Below are 20,744 nucleotides of genomic sequence, written 5' to 3'. Positions count from 1 at the left end.
ATTGAATACACTGAAATTACTATCATATAAGCAATGTTGAGATTTTTTAAAAATTTAGGCTTTAGAGATACTTTCAGTGGAACCACTACAAAAAAGGATAAAATATTTTTAAGTGTGGTGCTACTGTTGTTTTATCAAAAGTCCAGTTTCTTTCCACCAAATGTGACCAGGGATCTTTTTTTAAAAACATGCATTTTAAGGTAGAACTGTTCTCTTTATCAGCAGCAACTGGTTATTTAATGGCAACCGTAAGAAAGTTGTAATCAACCGATTCAGATCTGAAGAGTTCCTGTACAGGTAGAAATGCTGGTAGTATCTGGCTGTAATACCACCAACCTCCACTTGAAGCGGCAGTGACGCTCATGAATTCGTGACATGATTCTGGCTTTCCCAATCTCTTTGAATCAGCTTAATTTCATCAGATGATTGCTTATAGATCAGAATTGACTTCTTTCTAAACACTTATTAGAAGTGATCTAGCCATGCTTTCAAATGATGCTTGCTTGTTAATTTGTCTTGGTTTGAACAATTTCCTTATATTCAAAGTACATTTAATGAGTAATTAATGCTTTTTAAATGAATTAAATGAGGACTAAATACAAAATTGTGCAAAATTTGTAACATGAAATCTTTGGATTACACTACTTCATCGTTAATGCCAATGGATCGATCTGTTTTTATTCTTGTTAGAATAGGGCTCAGGTAACCAAAATGTTTCGGTAACTGTATCTATCATGGCCCACTTTGGAATATTTGGAGATGACTACATTTGAAGTAAAGGAACTTTATTTTTTTCTTAAGTTATAGAACCTGTATAAATATTTGCCTCAGTATCCTAAAACCAAAAACTCCCATCGTACTTAAACTATTTAGTCATTATAACACCATTCGAACTGAAGCATTTAGTTTTCCACTGGTCCCTGTAGGTGACTGTAGTTAAACAGTTAAAGAATAGAGGGGCTGAAAATCTGCGGCCATTCTGGTAAGCAGATGTAATTCCAGCAGGAATGTGCTGGAAGGTTCAGAAATTAGGTTGGACCCAAATATGTTAGATCCCCTGGACTTCCCTGCCAGTTTCTGTGGGGCCTTGTTGGGGACAGACCCTTTGGCTGTCCCAAACAAGGACACCCGTACCAAATGGGGCACGACTGGGAGAGCGGGACTCTCAGGCTGGATTTTCCTCATTCCAGCCTGGCAATCCGTTGGCAGACTGGTATGCCCGTGAAAGCAGATATACCAGTGGAACTGGGGCTTACCTTGGAGTCCTGGCCTTGGATACGGTCTGGGACCCTGAAGATTTGGCAGAATGTTTTCCTTTCTTAACCCTTAACAAATAGGGCCAATGAGCCACGTTCTGGATGTTTCTGGGACCACCCCCCCCCCCCCCCCCCGGAATATTCATCCTTCCTCTCAGATTCCTGACCTCCCTTGACTGGCTGGCACCTGAGCTGTGCCTCCTAGTGGTGCAGTGCTCGCCGACAACATTCAACTGAGGTGGCTTTTTCTGGACCCCACATATTCTGGTCGGGTCAGAAACAGAGATCACCAGTGAGCTGATCCAAGCACTTGCATCAGAATCAAAGACCTGCAGATTTTGGGGCCCGATTATATTGTAGACCAAAAAAACCACCCTCAAAAAATATAGATTGTAGAATTAATGTATATAACGAAGTGAAAACAGTGAAGGCACTTTTTAAATCTTTATGGTCAAGGTTAAGATTGTAGAGATAAATGCAAAATGCTGAAAATCTGAAATAAAATCAGAAAATGCTTGAAATGCACAGTAGCAGACTCAACATACGAAGGAGAAATATAGGCAATGAAGGTTTACACCTAAAATGATAACCTGTCTGATCTGCTATGCATTTCCAATTTTACGAGGTTTCAGCACTTTGGATTTTTGCTTTCTTAGCTCCTTTACTGCAGGCTGCAAAGGAAACCAACTGATGAGTTAATATGAAAATATACTAACAGTAGAATCTCTTTTTTAACCCTGATCGTTTTATGTCTTTTTTTACACAGGGATACGAGCGGTACTGCTGATACCAACAAGACACAACGGGCTTCAACTTTGGATAGACCTACAAGGTGAGAGTTGAGAACTTTTTAAAGCATCCTATCCCATCAGCAACTGTAATAATAACTACTGGGTACAGATAAATGGAGGATACATTACGAAGCCCCATGGGACGTGAGTTATATCCTACAATATTGGGCTGACCCAATAGTTCATGAACGAAAGGTTGCAAGTGAGTTATGGTCAGTGCCACATGTGCATTATATAGAGGTAAAAGTTAGGTTCTGTGGTTTATAGGAAAATAAACAATCAGCTGCAAAACTATTGATAAGCGTTGGGAGGTATGACTGGTTTCATTTCTATATACCATCACTCTTAGACTTTTGTTCTATTTTGACAACATAAATTATTGTTCTAAAAACAAAACAAAAAAATTAAAATTTATATTAAGTATAGTCAGTGTAGATTTAGTATGAAGCTGTGCAGAAGCATTGTGGGGACATCACATAAATGGGTTAACAGTACAAAAATCTTAATGTTCATACTTGAAAATTTTCCAATTGAAATTCCTAACCTCACACATCAGAAATGGGTGTTCAGGGAAAATAACACTGCTTTTAGATAGCAGTTCTGTAACTGTACTGGTTCTTGTGCTGATGAATCCACGCTGTTTAAACTGAAGGGTGGATGTAGCAACAACAGAACAACTGTGTATATAGAAAGGATGCACATGCCGTTAGTGACTTTGTCAGTCTGGCTGAGATCTTCCCCATTGCTGTGAGAAGGACTGTATCAGCCAGGAATAAATGTCGATTGTGATGCTGGCAACCTCCACCTGAGGTGCAGTAGGCTTCTCCACATGATCAAATGAATGAAATTATTCCCTCCCTACATCTCTCCATCGGTCCACCTCCCTCTCCTCCTTTAAGACCCTCCGTCTCTTTCACCAAGCTTTTAGTCACCCTTTCTAATATCCTCTTTGGCTTGGGGTCGATTTTTTTTTGTCTGATTACTTTTCCGTGAAGCGCCTTGGGTTGTTTTCCTACATTAACGGCGCTATATAAATGCAAGTTGTTGTTGTTGTACAGGCAAGCTAAAAACCAAGATGGCAGATCCAACCAAGGTAACAGCACCAACACCCAGTGAAAACCCTTTTTGAGGAAGGCTTTCGTGATTCTTATAACATGCTGAGTTACTTATTTTACAGGGCTGTCTCTCATGCATTCTAACCAGTGAAGGCAACCCGGTAACATAATTGTACGAGAGAAGTTTTGCTAATTCCCGGTTTTCGATAACTGTTAATATAGTTTTGCATTATGCAGAAGGCAGGATTTTTTTACAGTGGTGGAACAAAGAAAAGACTCATGTAATTTTAACCCCTATGCTATGGTTGTGCTACATGAGATCAGAATCTTTCAGTAAATTTGTTTAGCTCTGTATGTTTCAGGTATAGAACTGTTCTTTTTGTTAGCAGCTCAGAACCAGCTCATGACCTCCAAAATAAAGTTGTGCTTCACCGATTCAGATCTGAAGAATTCCTGAACAGGTAGAAATGTCAGCTGTGATACCGGCCAGCTCCACCTGAGCTGCAGTGCGGCTCTTGCACAAGATTGAATGCAAGAAATTGTCCCAACATCGTGAATCATTTCTAAATAGTGGCTACTTGGTGGGAATGATGGAAACATGCTGTTCATTACATGAGTGAGGCAGGCCTGATAATACAGAATCTAACAGTTGCACATGAATCATGTACACCTGCATCAATGGATAATAAACGGCATGCTATTCCCATTCTTAACAAACATAATTTATACAACTGGTGCTTTTTGAAAGGTATATTTTTAAGGTGTTTCCAGAGACTTGAGCACAAAATCTAGACTGACGCTCCAGTACTGAGGGAGTGCTGCACTGTTTGAGATGCCGTCTTTTGGATGAGACATTAAACAGAGGTCCCGTCTGCGCTCTCAGGTGGACGTAAAAGATCCCATGGCACTATTTTGAAGAACAACAAGGGAGTTCTCCCCAGTGTCCTGGCTAATATTTATCCCTCAACCAACACCTAAATCAGATTATTTGGTCATTTTCACATGTTTGTGGGATCTTGCTGTGCTCAAATTGGTTGCTGCATTTCCTACATTACAACAGTGACTATACTGCAAAAGTACTTCATTGGCTGTAAAGTGCTTTGGGATACCCTGAGGTTGTGAAAGACGCTATATAAAGGCAAGTCTTTCTTTCTTAAATAAATTCTTGTTGAATTTGTCACTGAGCTCAGGTTCATTGAGGCATATCTACATCATTTTGGAGCTCCTGCACCAATTCAGTAGCACACTAGGCAGTTCCTTTACCCATCAAAGCAATAAGGGAGCTGGATGCATCATTGACAATGTATGAGGTATGACCACATTTGATGTTAGGTTCTCAGAGCTCATTTTGGAACCTTGGGTCCACATGCTTCAAACACCAGTGCCGAACAATGTAAAGCTGAACACAATTTTCTGTAATTGTGAATTCATGTCTTTCCATGCCATTTTTAGTTGGGATGGTATATCTTTTAAGTGTGAAAACAGAGTGTGAGCGACTAGAAGTTGGCAATAGTGCAATGATGTTGGTGGCCTGCAGGAGGTGCTCCACTCTCACTTTGTTCACTAGCACATTAAGTTGCCAAGTGTACTGAAGACAAAAGCTCCAACCCATTATATTACTTGCCATTGTTGGTGGGTTTCTGTTGTTAAATCTGCATTAAATTTGTGAATGGATTCTGGGGTGGGATCCATTTCTGCTAGGTTTCCAGCTGCAATTGGTACAATGTAGTTGCCGTGGGATCGACAATGCTATTGGGAACTCATTAAATTAAAATGAGCAGCAATAGCACGGATCCACTGTGACTTCCTGAAATGAGCCAGTGGCATAAAAGTTGAGGGAGGCCATCGCTTTTCCAGGCAAAGCTGTCTAGCCAGATGATTTTAGCTCCAGATCTTCATATCTTCATTGTTCACATCCACCTGAGAGAGCAGATGGGGCCTCGGTTTAACATCTAATCCAGTGCAGCACTCCCTCAGCACTGCATTGAAATGTCAGTCTAGATTACGTGCTCAAGACACTGGAGTGGGGCTTCAACCTATAATGTCCTGACTCAGAAACGAGAGTGCTACCGCTGAGCCGAGACTGGCCCTTTAATGATTGACAGTAGGATCTTGCAGTGGTGTGTGGGTGCCATCTATTGCACCCTGCACTTTTGGAAACCCAGCAACATGATAAAATTGCATGACCCTATCCTGCTGTTCCTTGTTGTGCCAAACTGGATGAATTTCCCAGCTCTCGTTAAAAAGTATGTCAGTGACCTGATTAATGTAGGCTCATTTGGCACCTTGAGCAATATTGCATGAATCCCCATGGCTACCTGAAATACTGCCTACTATGAGGAAATGCAAATACCAAAAAGACTTAACAAAATTGAGTTCTTTATCATTAGTACAGTGCAGACTACAGAGTGATATAACAGAAGTGTTTAAAATTATGGAAGGATGGGACGGCGTAGATAGATGCAGACTGTTTCCAGCAGTTGAGGGGCCAAAGTTACAAGATTATATGTAAAAGATTTGGAAGTGAGGGCAGAAGGAACTTCTTCACACAGTGAGTTGTGAGGCTGTGAAATTCACTTTCAGGGTTAGTGGTTGAGGCAGAAACTATGTCAACATTTAAATACCCCCATGGAATTTTTGGAGCCTCAATCTTAGTGTTATCACAAATTGTGATAAATTTCATACCACATTGGAGGCCAGAGAATTTTTCAACACAAACACCAGTTGTATGAATCAGAGTAATTGGATCACTGATTGTAAATGAGAATTTACTTTTTTTTTAAAAGCTTATTTGAAGTTTAAGATAATGCTTTCAAGTGACATTTGCTTGTTGATTTGACCAAATTTGTACCCTTTGAGCCTGCTACCAAATTGCTTTCTTTCTAACAGGGATTTACATGACATTGACTGATGAATTGTGTTTATGTGCTTGTTGAAGTACGTAGGATCAAAGGAACAGCAGTAGGCCATTCGGCCCTTGAGCATGATCTGCCATTTTTGTTAGCGATGGGAGTTTTATCTTCTAATCCCGTGCTCCTGCTTTTTCTCCATATCCATTAATACCATGACTTTCCAAGTAAAAATCTCTCTTTTAAACCCCTCAATTGACTTGGCACCTGTGGCTTCATTTGTAACCACTTTCAGTGGAACTATAAGATTATGTCCTTATGGAAGTAGTAAGTTATGGTGAACATTTTGAAATATTCTGAGGAACTAGGCAGATTTATTGATGAAATTATGATTTTGTTGCCTAACACATCTCCCATAGGGACAGTGTTCTTCGTATCGATGATATCAAGCAGAAACAAATTTGTTAAACTGTGGTTACCCCTCAAGGAAGTTTAAGCATTGATATCATGTGAACATCCTAAGTCAAAGAACTTGTTAACAATTAGCAAATGTTGACTAATTTTGACTACTTGTTTGACATTTGGAAGTGAGACAATAAGGAGAATATACTTGCAATGTTAAAATTTCTAGTACATCGACACAGACTTTCAGATCTTGCAATGTCATGTAAATACCTGTAGCTGTATCAATAATTTATATTTTATTTAACAAAGCAAATATAAGTGAAGGCTTAACTAAAGTCTTAAGTTGAAAATTCTTTTAGAAAATAGGATCTGTACATGTCATTGTATCAATCCATTTTCCTTTTAGTAGAGAACATGGCTAATTAAGTTCTGTAGACATTGATAGTCGTTTGCCACCAATTTGGGAACATTTTAAAATTATTGTTTTAAAAGCAATGTTTTATGATGTAGAAGTCTTCCTTTTTCACTTTTTTTCTCCTCTTGACCTCATTAAAGAATTAACTTTTATATTCTTAAATACAAATTGTTAGGGTGGTTTGGATATAACAACGAAATATGTCCCACTTGACCTCATAATTACATAGAATTTTACAGCACAGAATTAGGCCGTTCGGCCCAACTGTTCTATGCTGGTGTTTATGCTCCACATGCGCCTCCTCCCAACCCTCTTCATCTCATCCTATCAACATATTCTTCTATTCCTTTCTCCCTCATCTATGCTATTTGCCTCAATCACTCCATGTGTTAGCAAGTTCTACATTCTAACCACTCTCTGGGTAAAGAATCCCTACTGGATTTATTAGTGACTATCTTACATTTATGGTCCCTAGTTTTGGACTCCCTCACAAGTGGAAACATTTTCTCTGTCTACCCTATCAAACCCCTTCATAATCGTAAAGATCTCCATTAGGTCAATGCATGTACAGCAGCTAAGCTTGCTACCATTTTGTGTGGGTCAACAAAGTCAAAAGGTTAATTAGAAGGACAATAGAAGTTAATGCAGACTCACAATAAAGCAGTTCACAGAAAGTACACTCTCGGATCTGGACATGCACTGTGAATTTTTTAGTCAGTGGCTATAGCAAAGCTTCAATTCCAGCCCCACTTTTATTTGGTCAGCCGAGTGTCTTGACACACATGGAAACTCAACACCACACAACTGAGAAATCTACAATGGTAGAGTTTCTATTTAATCTATGTAGACTATACACGTTCACCATAGGGACACCCTCATCTTACCTAAGTCCAAAGATATTAGACACAGATTGCCAGAGTCAAGGCTTAGATACTCTCATGTGTGTGCAGGGGTACTGTTGGCATTTATACAGATAAAACCATGCAACCTACCAGCACAGAATATGGGCACATTTCCTGCTGCTTGTCCAGCCAAGACCCCCTTACAAACTGCAGCATTGGCTTCCAGAGTGACCTGGAGCAGACTGTGAAGAATCCCAGCTCCCAGAAGCAGGTCTACCCTTTCAAGTACCATTAATGAGCCAGGCTGGATGGTCAATTATCAACATTGCCTGGAGTATTGTGGACCTCCCTGGTTCATGTATTGGATTACCAAATCTGCCAGAGTGTTGACTTGGTTCCAAACTTCCAGGTGTGTTATTTTGGAGCTACTTGTGCTCCAAGGGCACCCACTTAGCTCCTGTAAGGAGAATGGTAACTAGGTGATCATTAGACTATCAATCAGTGTGGGTTTGAGCCTTTGCCAGGTAGACAACAGGTATCAGGACCTCAACTCACCATAAGATGCATGAATGCATTGCCACCATTCTCCTGACCACATCATGGACACATATCATATTCCATTGAGTTATAGTTCCAACAGTTGGAGGTGGGAAGCTTCAGAAACATCTATTTATCTCTCTACAACCCAATCATGATAAGCACCAAACCCTAAATCCTTGAGCATATGTTCCCATACTCAGCCTTCATATAATTCTTTCCAGTGGTTCTCATTCGAAGTCTCAGTGCCACTTTTTACATAAAGGTAAACATTTGGAGTTGTTATAGTGTTGCACTTGATAAATTTATAGGTTTAGAAAGAAATTATTTTGTTACAGAACTGGGTTTACAGCAAGCAACCTTTTCAACCTTCAAGTTTAACCAGGATGGTCCTAAATGAAAAATTTATGCCTGATAGCCACATCTGCAAATGTTTCATTCAGATTTTAAGAGTACAATTTCAAATATATATAAACATTAGCTCTTTTTTAAAGTGTACTAAATCGTTGCATTTAATAGCACTAAAATGCAAGAAAAATGTTACATTCCCCTTCTCGAACCTCAGCACTCAGAATCCTGACTGCTCCCAGATCTTAGCCTTACATCAAGAATACCATTTTCCATGACTCCACTTTTGGCACAGAGTCTCACACGAACAGAAAATTAGGGGCAGAGTTCAGTTTTCCCAATTTGTGATCATTCATTCAAAAGACTGGAAAATCTGGAGCGCCATGAATTGAGTTCTATGATCTCGGATCCACACTCCCACTGAACAAAATTCCATGCCAGGAATAGAATCTCAAAGTTCACCCTTATAAGTACAAGGTCACTGCACCCGGAAAACGCTACACGACTTATTGCAAGCCCAGATAGTAATATAATTAAGGAGGAATAGGGCAATTTGGTCCATCATAATTCACCCATCCAGAATGCCCCTAACTTTTCCCCCACCATTGCTGCATCCATTTGGTTCTTAAATAAACCTAGGATTTTTGATCTATCCAGCAGTCCATTCCAACGCATTGATCACTGTTTGCCTGAAGAAGAACTTCCTGTTATCAGTCCTAAATTTACTAGTTATTACCATTTACTAGTTATATATTTCTCAGATGCCTTCTTTCAATTCTGTAGAGCCCAGATTTTTCCAGTACAAATGATTCTAAGAAAAATCGACTACACTCAATCAATTGCGATGCCTTTCTAATCAAGATGCCTTCTAAATTTTACATCTTAGAATTGTGCTTTGCGAGTATTTCTGAACTTTGCTGAAAACTGTCATGCATGTAGCACTAAAAGAATACTGCTTTACTCTCATGTTATCCCAGTCTTTTTGTAACTTTTTTCTTTATTTACTCAGAGATACTGGTAGCACTAACATCACCAGCCCGACAAGCAAGTTTTCAACTTCGGACAGAAAAAACAGGTATGATGGAAGTTCCACTGTAGCGTGGAACATATTTCCCCCTAAAAAAGTAGGGCTTACTTTTATATCACGTCATTTATTATTTCTAATGATAACAAATATAATACTTTGGGCTTTGGAACAAATGTTAATCAATGGAGTTAACGGCTGGATAATTATTTAGCGGCCTGTGCGATACAGTGGGGTAAATTTATAACTTGCGGCTGAAGCATGAAGCCAGTATTGCAGATCGAGGCTCATTATAAAAAAAACACCTGATTTTCATTTCCATTGATTTCAATGGCCTGTTCCCTGAACTTTGCCAACGTCCGTTTTAGCTGGCATATGGAAGGAATGCTGTACCACCAGGCCGGACTCATTGACTTATTTTCCTTTCCCCTACTGGGAGATGCTGCAGCCCCTGGTGGGCGTCTCTCTGCTTGGCACAGGTCAGATGGGAACCTAAGAAATATATAACAATTTTCACATCCTTATGATGCCCTCTTGCACTTCACAACTAATGAATTAATTCTTTGAAGCATAGTCACTGTTGTTTTATTGGCAAATATGGCAGCCAATTGATACAGATCAAGGCCCCACAAGCGACAGTGAGATAAATGACCAGTTAGTTTGTTTTGGTGACATTGGTTGAGGGAGGAATGTTGGACACCAGGAGAACTCTCTGCTGTTCTTCGAAAAACTACCATGGCACCTGAGCAGGCAGACAGAGCCTTAGTTTAACATCTTATCCGAAAGACAGCACTTCCAACAATGCAGCACTCCCTCAGGACTACGCTGAAGTGTCAGCCTAGATCAAATGCTCAAATCCTAGACTGAAGCTTGAACCAACAACCTTCTGATTTAGATGTGAGAGTGCTACCAAATAAGCCAAGCTGGCACATCATTGAATTTGCATTTTTCCATTCTTTGGCACTGGATATTAGTGCTCCAACTTTCAGCACCAGTGTGCCACCCTCTGAGGTAAACTAGCCTCTGCATCATCAAGGCTGGCTGTCTCATCAGTAATAAATATGAGCTAATAACAGGTGATGAGCATCCACAAATGTTTTGCATATTATGACATCTGGTCCATATCACAAGTCCAGGTCTGTAAATAGTACTGTAGAAACAAATTTGAAGATTGAATAATTATTGCATAGTATGTCCCATTCAAAATTTGCCTTGCCAAAATGGATCTGGGTGTGAAGTCAGTAAAAGTAACCAAAACAGATAGATTGGATACTATAGGCTCATGGGCATAAATAGGATTTAGGAGAAGCTTCACTGGAGTTTCAGAGATTCCTTGAAATAATAAATTGGCTTACAGGCTTTCTCGAAGACCAGCAGAATAGATGAAGAAAACAGTGATGATTTCATAAGACATATGGGTTAGGAGTTTGGAGATTATTGGGAGCAGCAGGGAGAGGATAATTCCAATTATAGCCAGTTACGGTTAAGCAAAGTCTGGAAGAACAGTTTAAACAAAATAATAGAACAGCACAGGTGGAAAACCTGATAGAGGTGTAACAAAAAAAAAATCAGTTGCCCTGAAGTTGGGCCCTTTCCTGAGGGATTATGGGTTTGTTATTTCTATAAGAGCTTTGCATGTTAATATTATATTTACCCAGTGTAATATTGAACACCCTGTACAGAGTTAAACTAATAATGAGATACCTTTTATGTAAAAATTTTACCTGAGGCTGGTGGATTGTTTGAGATCAGAGTTCTATGCTGGATGATTTGTATTGACCGAGTGTCTACACTAAATTTGGCATGGATATGGTGATCCTGGGGGACCCCATGGTGACTATGTTATGTAAATAGTAGTGATTTGGCCAAGCTCGGAAAACAAGCACGTTAAGCCCTGCATCAATCTGTAGTCGGATTGTGCCTGTGCAGTGCGGCTTGATCTAAGATAGTGAACTACAATCTGTTAGTGATGGACATTTTGTTCAAATTATGTTTTTCTTTCCTGTTTCGGATTATTACTCATTATAGTACAAGCCACTTAATCTGACACCGATAAGTGGGATGTCTGCTTTAGTGCAAGAACCCCCCTGGAACGGATATCCTGCAATACATTTTTATGCAACCTGGCTTAGTGGGAGGGTAATTTACAAGCCCTCTGCCTAGGTGGAATCATTTAAAACCTTTGAGATTGATTTACTACTTTCTTTTGTTGTTCTGACATTCCATCATTCCAGTTAGAGATGTGACCACAGTTAATTGGTTACAATAGGTGCGCCATTCTCCCCATTCCGCACACATTGGTTGTATTCGTGCTGGCAGAGATATGAAAATAATCACTCAGTAATGAGATTTAGTTCAGTTCTGTTCTGTTCCCCAAATTTGTCATCTTCTAACATTTCAATCATCAACATTTCAATCTGCTGTTCGAATGGGATGCAAAATGAACCGAGTCTCTCAATTCTGTTTTGCAACGCGCTGATCTCCCGCATTCCGGTCAACTGTGAGATTCAGCTGTTCTACCTGGTTGAACACCCCTGCAGTAGCCCCATAAGAACAAATACTGTACTTTATGGTATTCATGACTTGTACCAGCCTATGGCAATGAAACATAAAGCTCTTCCAACCTTCTGAGAGCAGAAGTTTAAGGCGGAGTTTTACCAAATTCTTTTAGCTACTTCCCGCCTTCTCTTTGCCCATTAAGTCAAACCCCTCTTTAGTCCCATTCCCATCCTAGATCTGGACCTCTTTCTCTCTAGCTTTTCCTCCATCTCCCCCCATCTCCTCCAAGCTCATCCCAGCTGTGAAACTCACTTTCTACTTTCTTCACTGCATTCCCATTAAACTCCAGAGCAGATAGGGGTGGCAGATTCCCTTCTCTAAAGGACATTAGTGAACTAGTTGGGTTTTTACAACAATCTGGCAGCTTTCATGATCATTTTTCTGGCACTTGTCTACAAGTTACCAGAATTATTGACTTCAATTTGCTAACTTTCCTTGGTGGAATTTTAACTTACAACCTCTGGGTTACTAGTCCAATACCACAACCACAAAAGCTACCACCCCCCCTTTGCTTCCTGGCCCCTATTTTGTAATTAGTTCCCTCTCTTAATGCACCTTTCAAAACCACTGTTATCGCCCCCTTCCTCAAAAATCCACCCGCAACCCCTCTGTCCTTGTAAATCACTGCCCCAGCTCCCTTTCCTTCACAAGTTCCTTGAATATGTTGTCATCTCCCAGATCTTTGCCCACCTCTCTCACAACTCTGTTTTAATCACTCCAATCAGGGTTCTGACCCTCCCACACAACTAAAACAACCCTAAGCAAAGTCATGAACAACATTCTGTGTGACTGTGACCATGGCGCATTATCCCTTTTTGTCCTCTTTGACCTGTCTGCAGCCTTCAACACAGTCAAGCACATAATCCTTCTCCAACGTCTTTCCTTCATTGTCCAGCTTCATGGGATTTCCCTTGCTTAGTTCCACTCTTCCCTATCCAATCATAGCTAGAGCATCTCTAGCAATGGCTTCTCTACTCACCCCTGCAACATTACCTCCAGAGTCCCCCAAGGATCCATCTTTGACACCCTTCTCCTCCTCATCTACATATCGCCTCTTGGTAACTTCATCTGAAGCCAAGGGACCAAGATCCACATGTCTGCTGATGACACCCACCTCTACATCTGCACTGCCTCTCTTGAACCCTGTGCTGTCTCTGTATTGTCAGACTGCTTCTCCGACATAGTCTTTGATGAGCTGTAACTTCCTGCAGCTAAACATTGGGAAGACAGGAGCCATTGTCTTTGGCTCCCAGTGCAAACTCCATATCATTGGTAGTGACTTCAACCCTCTACTTGGCTACTGTTTCAGGCTGAACCAGGATGTTCACTATCTTGATATTCTATTTGACCCTGAGCTGAGCTTCTGACCTCAGATCTTCTCCATCAGAAAGACCGCCTACCACATGCTCCATAACATCACCCGGCTCTCTCGCTGTGTCAACCCATCTGCCATTGAAACTCTCATTCATGCCTCTATCACCTCCAGGCTCGATTACTCCAATGCTTTCCTGGCCAGTGTCCCATCCTCCATAAACTTCAGGTCATCCAAAACTCTGCCCATATCCTAACCTACACTGAGCCACACTCATCCATCACTCTTGAATTCTCTGACCTACGTTGGCTCCCGGTCTACTAACACCTCAAATTTAAAATTCTCATCCTTGTGTTTAAATCACTGTTTGGCCTCACCCCCTCCCTATCTCTGTAACTTCCCTCAACTATACAACCCCACTCAATACTCTCCATTTTTCTGATTCCAGCCTCTTATACATCCACCCTGCATTCACCCCACCATTGGCGGACATGTCTTCAGCCAACTTGGTCCCACACATCTGGAATTCCCTCCTTAAACTGCTGCCTCTTCTAAGATTCGCCTAAAAATTCACCCTTCCTAATTCCTCCTTCTTTGACTCAGCGTCCATATTCTCTGTCAAATACTTTGGGACAATTTTCTATGTCAAAGCTGCTATGTAAATGGAATTGAAAAATTTACCTCTGAAAGCAACCAGTCTCCTTTCACTGCATAACACACTTCCAAGAGGTAGAGATGGAGGACAGTATTAAATAAACAGACAGCTTTGAGCACTGCAATACTAAATGGGTTACAGAATAGATTACAATTATGCTACAATCATGGTCACTTTTACAACTCAATGACATGGTTTTGTGAAAAAAGAATAGAATTCAGTATTAACCTGGTGACTTAATTTGGCTGCAGTCACTCGTGGGTTTATTTCCTCTGTACCATTTTTAGGGGCTTGGTCAATATGTTCACTTTAAAGCCCTGTCTTCTGCTATTATAATGACGCTGAAGGAATTTAATGTAAATATGTTAAGTGAGCTAAAAACTGAGAGGAGGTTAACCCCTTAGTTCTCAGACATCACTTAGCCACCGAGTCAGGCTGCTACATATTACCACGACTTAAAGCTTTAACTCATTTTCTGTACTTTTGACCTCTAATTATTTTTTAGAAGCTGTTGCCCCTCCCCAGTGAATTGAATAACAATAAAACTTATTGGGGGTAATTTTGACATTGGCCGATAGTGTAAAACAGGCGATATCGGATCAGCCGCCCGTTATAAACCTCTCCCATTTTCCTTTCCAATAGTCTTCAGTGAGTTAATTCATCTAGCAATAGGAATGAATTACTACCTTTTGATTCTTGGCTATTGTTGCGTAGAACAGGGGAGAGCATAATAACTCATAAGTCGCTAAGAGTCCATAGACCCCTGTTTGAAAACCTATGATGTAACGCTAAGACTAGAGATTAAATAAAGAATCTCAACAGACCTCTTTTAACAAGTTATTAAAATTAGATACATGAAAAACCATTAAACTCATAACCATTAAACTAGCAATAATAAAGCGTTATGATCCTCTGTTATCATTACATCTTGGCTATTGTCCGCACAAAACCAGGAGAAAGCATTTTCTATTTTTTAACATCGGTTTAGTTGAAAGTCAAACTGAAATCCACACTGAGTTCAGTGCTCATGCTATAACCAGTAAGTTATTACCCCTTAGGTTTTAAAGTGAACCTGGCTGTGCAGCAATTCAAGAAGCTGATCCACTCTCACATCAATAGTTTATTACCACAGCCATTAACCGCAGTCAATTTTTACAAACACATCACAGAACTACATTTTAGTTAATCATATGCCAGGTTGAAAGACTAAGACATTTTATTATAGATTTTTAATGTTGATATTCCTGATGCTAAATAGAATCTGTTCACACACAAATAAATGACACAAAGTATGGAAATATATGTACATATTATTTTCGACATATTGAAATAGACAATGGCCGGAAATTTCCTCACAGCAGCTCCCACTCCAACATCGTAACTTCGCCAGAAGTGCGTCGGAAACCCCTGTTTATGTGAGTAAACAGGATATCTGTCACATTTCTGGCAAAGTTACAGCAGCGGAGTGGGAGCAGCTCGGAGGAAATCCCTGGCCAATTTTTTATAATAATCATATTGACTAGGTAAGTTATTATTGAAATTTATAGCATCATAATGATCATTAACTGGACAACTGTTTCTTTTTGAATCAACTATAAGAATTATTCAAACAAAACGGATGAAACACCAACAATGTGAGTGCTTGGTTCGAACAAAAACTTGCATTTCTATAGCACCCTCACATGGAGAACATTTCAGACGTGCTTGACAAGGGGGATCGGATGATGGCACCAGGAGATAGGAAAGGATTAAAGAGGGGCTTAGAAAGCACAAATAAAGAAATAACGTTTTAAGAAGGATTTTGAAGGAAGGGAAAGAGATAGCAAGACAAAGTAGCATTGGGAGAGTTCCAACGAATGGGGTCCTAGTGACGAAAGAATTTAGCTTCCTTAGTGGAATGGGACAAGCAGTAATCTGGAGTTGGAGGAGCAGGGGGTGTGGGCTTGAATATGTAGCTGGAGAAGGTGGCTGAGACGAGGTGGAGAGAGACCATGGAAGGATTCGAAAATGATGCTAAGGACTTTAAATTTGAGGTAGTGAGGGGCAGGGAACCAGTGAAGCTCGGCAAAGACAGGGTAGGTGATTGTGCAGGACATTACATGAGAGAGGAACCAAGTCGCAGAGTTTCAGATTAACTGAAGTTTGTGAAGTTGTAGAGATGAGGAAGTTGACAAGGAGAGCATTTGAGAACCTTGAGGTGATAAAAGTGTGGTTTAAGGTTTTGGCATCAGGAGAGAGGTACAAGAGCAAGCGGGCAATGTATCAGAGGTAGAAAAATGCAGTTTTGACTGAGCAGAGGTGAGGTAGGAAGGTAAGCTCATGGTTCAGCAGAATACCAAAGTGGCACATCACCTGAGTCAGCTTGCACAGATAATCGAGAAGATTGGTAGAGCTGGTACCAAAAACATATAGATGCTGGCAAAACCCAAAGAGGTTTTGCTGATGTTCAGCTGAAGGAAATTTCATCTCATTCATACCAAAGTGGAAGGCAGATAAGTATGGCAACAACTTTGATTTAATGGTGGTAGTAGAGAGATAGAGTCAGACGTCATTCATGTATGCGTCAAAGCTAACTGTGTGCTTGCAAATTATGGCACTGAGGGTTTGCATGTAGATGTTAAATAGGAGGGTAGTGAGAATAGAGCCTGGACACAATGGGCATGATATTAACATTGAAAAATGGGTGAGTTGGGGGCAGGGGGGCATTCAAAATCGCAACCTTTTCAGACCCACCCCCAACCCGCCCATTTCCGGTTTTCACTGGGGCGGAACCAGGGGCAGGCGACCAACCCGCTCCCAGGAGGCAGGTTGGTGACTAAAACCTTTCAAGGAGAGTGCGGGCCACCACTTTTGCAGAATTTGCAATGTCAACCCCTGGGGGCCAGGATTCCTGAGCCTTCTCCTTCACGAAAGGAGGTGAGAAGGCCCGAAACTGCGGGTAAGTGCCTTTCTGGCACAGCTTGTGGGACCGGAGGAGCAGGAGTGCTTCCCCCAGGCCCAACAAGCATACCTGCAATGACCCCCAATGATCCTCAACCCCCCCGCCAATGATCGTGGACCCCCCATGATCCACGACCCGCCCCCCGCAACGATCGCAGACCCCCTGCCCCGCGCCCCCAATGATCGCGGAATCCCCCCACGCCCTCCCAATCCCTGGCCTCCCCACAACGATCGTGGACTCCAATGATGACTCACAATCCTGACAACCCCCTGTGACTGACTCCGATCCCTCCTCCACCCATGCCCCCATGCCCCCCGCACCCCCATCCATACAATCAAATAATTAACTGAAGACTTATCTGAATACGTCCTCTCCCTGGCTGCTCTCCCGTCCGACTGAGACCAGCTTTTAGTTTGTATCTTCTTCATAAATTATATCTTAGCATTCAGCTGACACTGCCACCATGATGCCAGGCACTATAAGTCATTCTCCTCCACTTACCTCTCTGCCTCTCTAACCTCTCTCTCCTTCTTTAAGACAATCCTGAAAAGCTCTCTTTGACCAAGTTTTTGGATACCTGTCCTAATATCTCCTTATGTGGTTTGGTGTCAAATTTTGTTAGCTAATGCTCCCGTGAAGCTCCTTGGGACTTTTCACTTTGTTAAAGACACTATATAATTGCAAGTTGTTGTTGTATCACGGACTGTAGTGGGAGACATAGAAAATGCATTAAAATTAGATAAAGTAAACGAAAGGAATGACACAGTAAATGCTCTTAACAAGAAATAGAATGAATAAAATGTTATACCTAATTTGATGTATTAAGAAGATATACTCAACTTATTTTGATGGATTGTTGCAGTGTTGCTGATTCTACAAATAAATCAGGCTTTGGAGAGACATCGCCAAAAAAGTGGGACCTTACTTGTTACACACATATAGAATGAGATATAGTAACATTGTAGCTACAGTTAAAGCCAAAAGATTAATTTATACAAATATTGGTTTGGTGAGTCATAAAGCAATGGCTTGTAACTGAGATTATCAAAATAAAGGATGTAAGTACTTTAAAACTCAATATTTGAACACACGCAGACCCAGTAAAGCTTTAATCGTACTAGGATTGTTTTATATTACACCAATAAAACACCCATACTACAGCAGCAAAACAGTATCCTTCCCCCTCATCTATTCTTCCACTGCCCAGCACCACACCAGCAGGGCATATCCATATTTAAAATTGACAGTCTATTTTTACATCTAATTTGTGTTATGTTGGTAAGTGATTTTAAGGAGTCATAGATGTGAAAGGCTAATATAAGACGATATGCAGTTCAGGTGTCCCTAATTCTCTATATAAATTATATTTAGCCCTTGAACTAATCTCAACATAATCCATAATGCACTGATGTCAGAATCCCAGTCATTATCAAGATGGGACATTTACAGTTACTTGGACCGTACTGTAAAGGTTTTTACTCTGAGATTCCACTAGAGGGTGCTGCCTTCTGCATTATCAGAAGAAATGAATTTTCATGATTTAGTTTTGGAGTTTGGTATATTTTCAACCAAACTTTTTAGTGCATAGCATCAGCAGGTAAAATTGTTTGTTTTTCAGCTTTCATTATGGCTGAAAGGATTTCTTATTTCTTTCGCTGGAAGAACTTACCAAAATAGCTCCGTCTGTGCGGCTTTACAATCAATTCATAGGAACATAAGAAATAGGAGCAGGAGTAGGCCATATGGCCCCTCAAGCCTGCTCCGCCATTCAGTCAGATCATGGCTGATCTTCGACCTCAACTCCACTTTCCCGCCCGATCTCCATATCCCTTGATTCCTCGAGAGTCCAAAAATCTATCCATCTCTGCCTTGAATATATTCAATGATGCGGCATCCAAAGCCCTCTGGGGTAGAGAATTCCAAAGATTCACAACCCTCTGAGTGAAGAAATTCTTCCTCATCTCAGTCTTGAATGGCCGACCCCTTATCCTGCGACTATACCCTCTAGTTCTAGACTCTCTAGCCAGGGGAAACAATCACTCAGCATCTACCCTGTCAAGCCCCTTCATAATCTTATATGTTTCAATGAGATCATCTCTCATTCTTCTAAACTCCAGAGAGTATAGGCCCATTCTACTCAACCTCTCTTCATAGGACAACCCTCTCATCCCAGGAATTAATCTAGTGAACCTTCGTTGCACCGCCTCTAAGGCAAGTATATCCTTCCTTAGATAAGGAGACCAAAACTGTACACAGTACTCCAGGTGAGGTCTCACCAAAGCCTTGTACAATTGTAGTAAGACTTCTTTACTCTTGTACTCCAAGCCCCTTGCAATAAAGGCCAACATAACATTTGCTTTCCTAATTGCTTGCTGTACCTGCATGCTAACTTTTTGTGTTTCTTGTATGAGGATACCCAAGTCTCTCTGAAAACCAACATTTAATAGTTACTCACAATTTCAAAAATATTCTGTTTTTCTGTTCTTTCTACCAAAGTGAATAACCTCTCATTTCCCCACATTATACTCCATCTGCCACCTTCTTGCCCACACACTTAATATGTCTGTATCCCTTTGCAGACTCTTTGTGACCTCCTCACTGCTTACTCTCCCACCTAGCTTTGTATCATCAGCAAACTTGGATACATTACAATTAGTCCCTTCATCTAAGTCATTAATATAGATTGTAATTAGCTGAGGCCCAAGCACCGATCCTTGCAGCACCCCACTAGTTACAGCCTGCCAACCTGAAAATGGCCCGTTTATCCGTACTCTCTGTTTTCTGTCCTTTAACCAATCCTCTATCCATGCTAATATATTACCCCAAACCCCATGAGCCCTCACCTTGTGTAACAACCTTTTATGTGGCACCATATTGAATGCCTTTTGAAAATCCAAATATACTCCATCCATTGGTTCCCCTTTATCTACCCTGCCAGCTACATCCTCAAAAAAATCGAATAAATTTGTCAAATTCATATCCTCCAGCCTCATAACGTTATCTCATGAACTGAAATTTTTTTATTTGATAAGTTAATAAATATAAGAATTTCCAATATGAATAAAACATTCAAATAAAAGAACCATCCTATATTGAAATTAACATGTAGCTCTCAGATTATTCATCGATCTATAGCTGTCACTCGTAATCGTAAATCATTTAATGTCATTGAACTACATTTTAGCAACAGACATGCAAGATTCAGGACGCAGAATTTGATAAAAATTATCTCGTATGATTTAAAACTGAATGTATATCTTTAATTATACTGTGTATAACAACAGACAATGGGCACTAAATTGGGCCGTGTAGCGCCCGTTGTTTCGGCGCTACACGGCCTCTCTGACATCCAAGATGGCGTCTTGGATGCGCACACACGTTTCCAGCGTGACGTGTGCCGGACGCCATCTTGGTATAGGAGTTAGCGCAGGCGCAGATAACGAACGCTGGAATCATGTAAATTAGGGAGAAAATGGCTTCAATCAGTGTGCAACGCTGATTTAAAGTGATAGACACCATTTTGGCATTTAATGCTCAGCTCAACGCACAGTCTTAACCCTGACCATCTGAACGTGTCTTAGAGTACCTGGAGGACCCCCCAACTAGCGCTATTTAAAGGGACCATGCAGGATTTACAGTTTCGTTTCTGGATTATTGCTCCTGGCTGCCGAGACATTTGTAACTGTTTTTGGAGGTCTCCTAGACTTCAGTACTAGGGGACATAGCCTAACATTTAGAGCCAGGATGTGCAGGAG

The 20,744-nt window shown here is 40.8% G+C and overlaps 1 protein-coding gene across 5 annotated transcripts in view; it reads left to right on the top strand.

The window, feature by feature from the left end:
- scel (sciellin) overlaps positions 1-20,744 on the top strand; it is an 88,027-nt gene that overhangs the window by 29,791 nt on the left and 37,492 nt on the right. For 4 of the 5 annotated variants that reach the window (XM_067986505.1, XM_067986507.1, XM_067986508.1 and 1 more), the window contains exons 6-8: positions 2,023-2,088; positions 3,492-3,563; positions 9,508-9,573. In XM_067986505.1, the coding sequence (XP_067842606.1) occupies positions 2,023-2,088; positions 3,492-3,563; positions 9,508-9,573 (204 nt within the window). The remainder of the gene's footprint in view (positions 1-2,022; positions 2,089-3,491; positions 3,564-9,507; positions 9,574-20,744) is intronic. The other variant, XM_067986506.1, reaches the window with a different exon arrangement.

This window comes from Heptranchias perlo, chromosome 6, assembly GCF_035084215.1.
Source record: "Heptranchias perlo isolate sHepPer1 chromosome 6, sHepPer1.hap1, whole genome shotgun sequence".
Classification (NCBI taxonomy): Eukaryota; Metazoa; Chordata; class Chondrichthyes; order Hexanchiformes; family Hexanchidae; genus Heptranchias; species Heptranchias perlo.
This window is presented reverse-complemented; position numbering and strand designations above follow the sequence as displayed.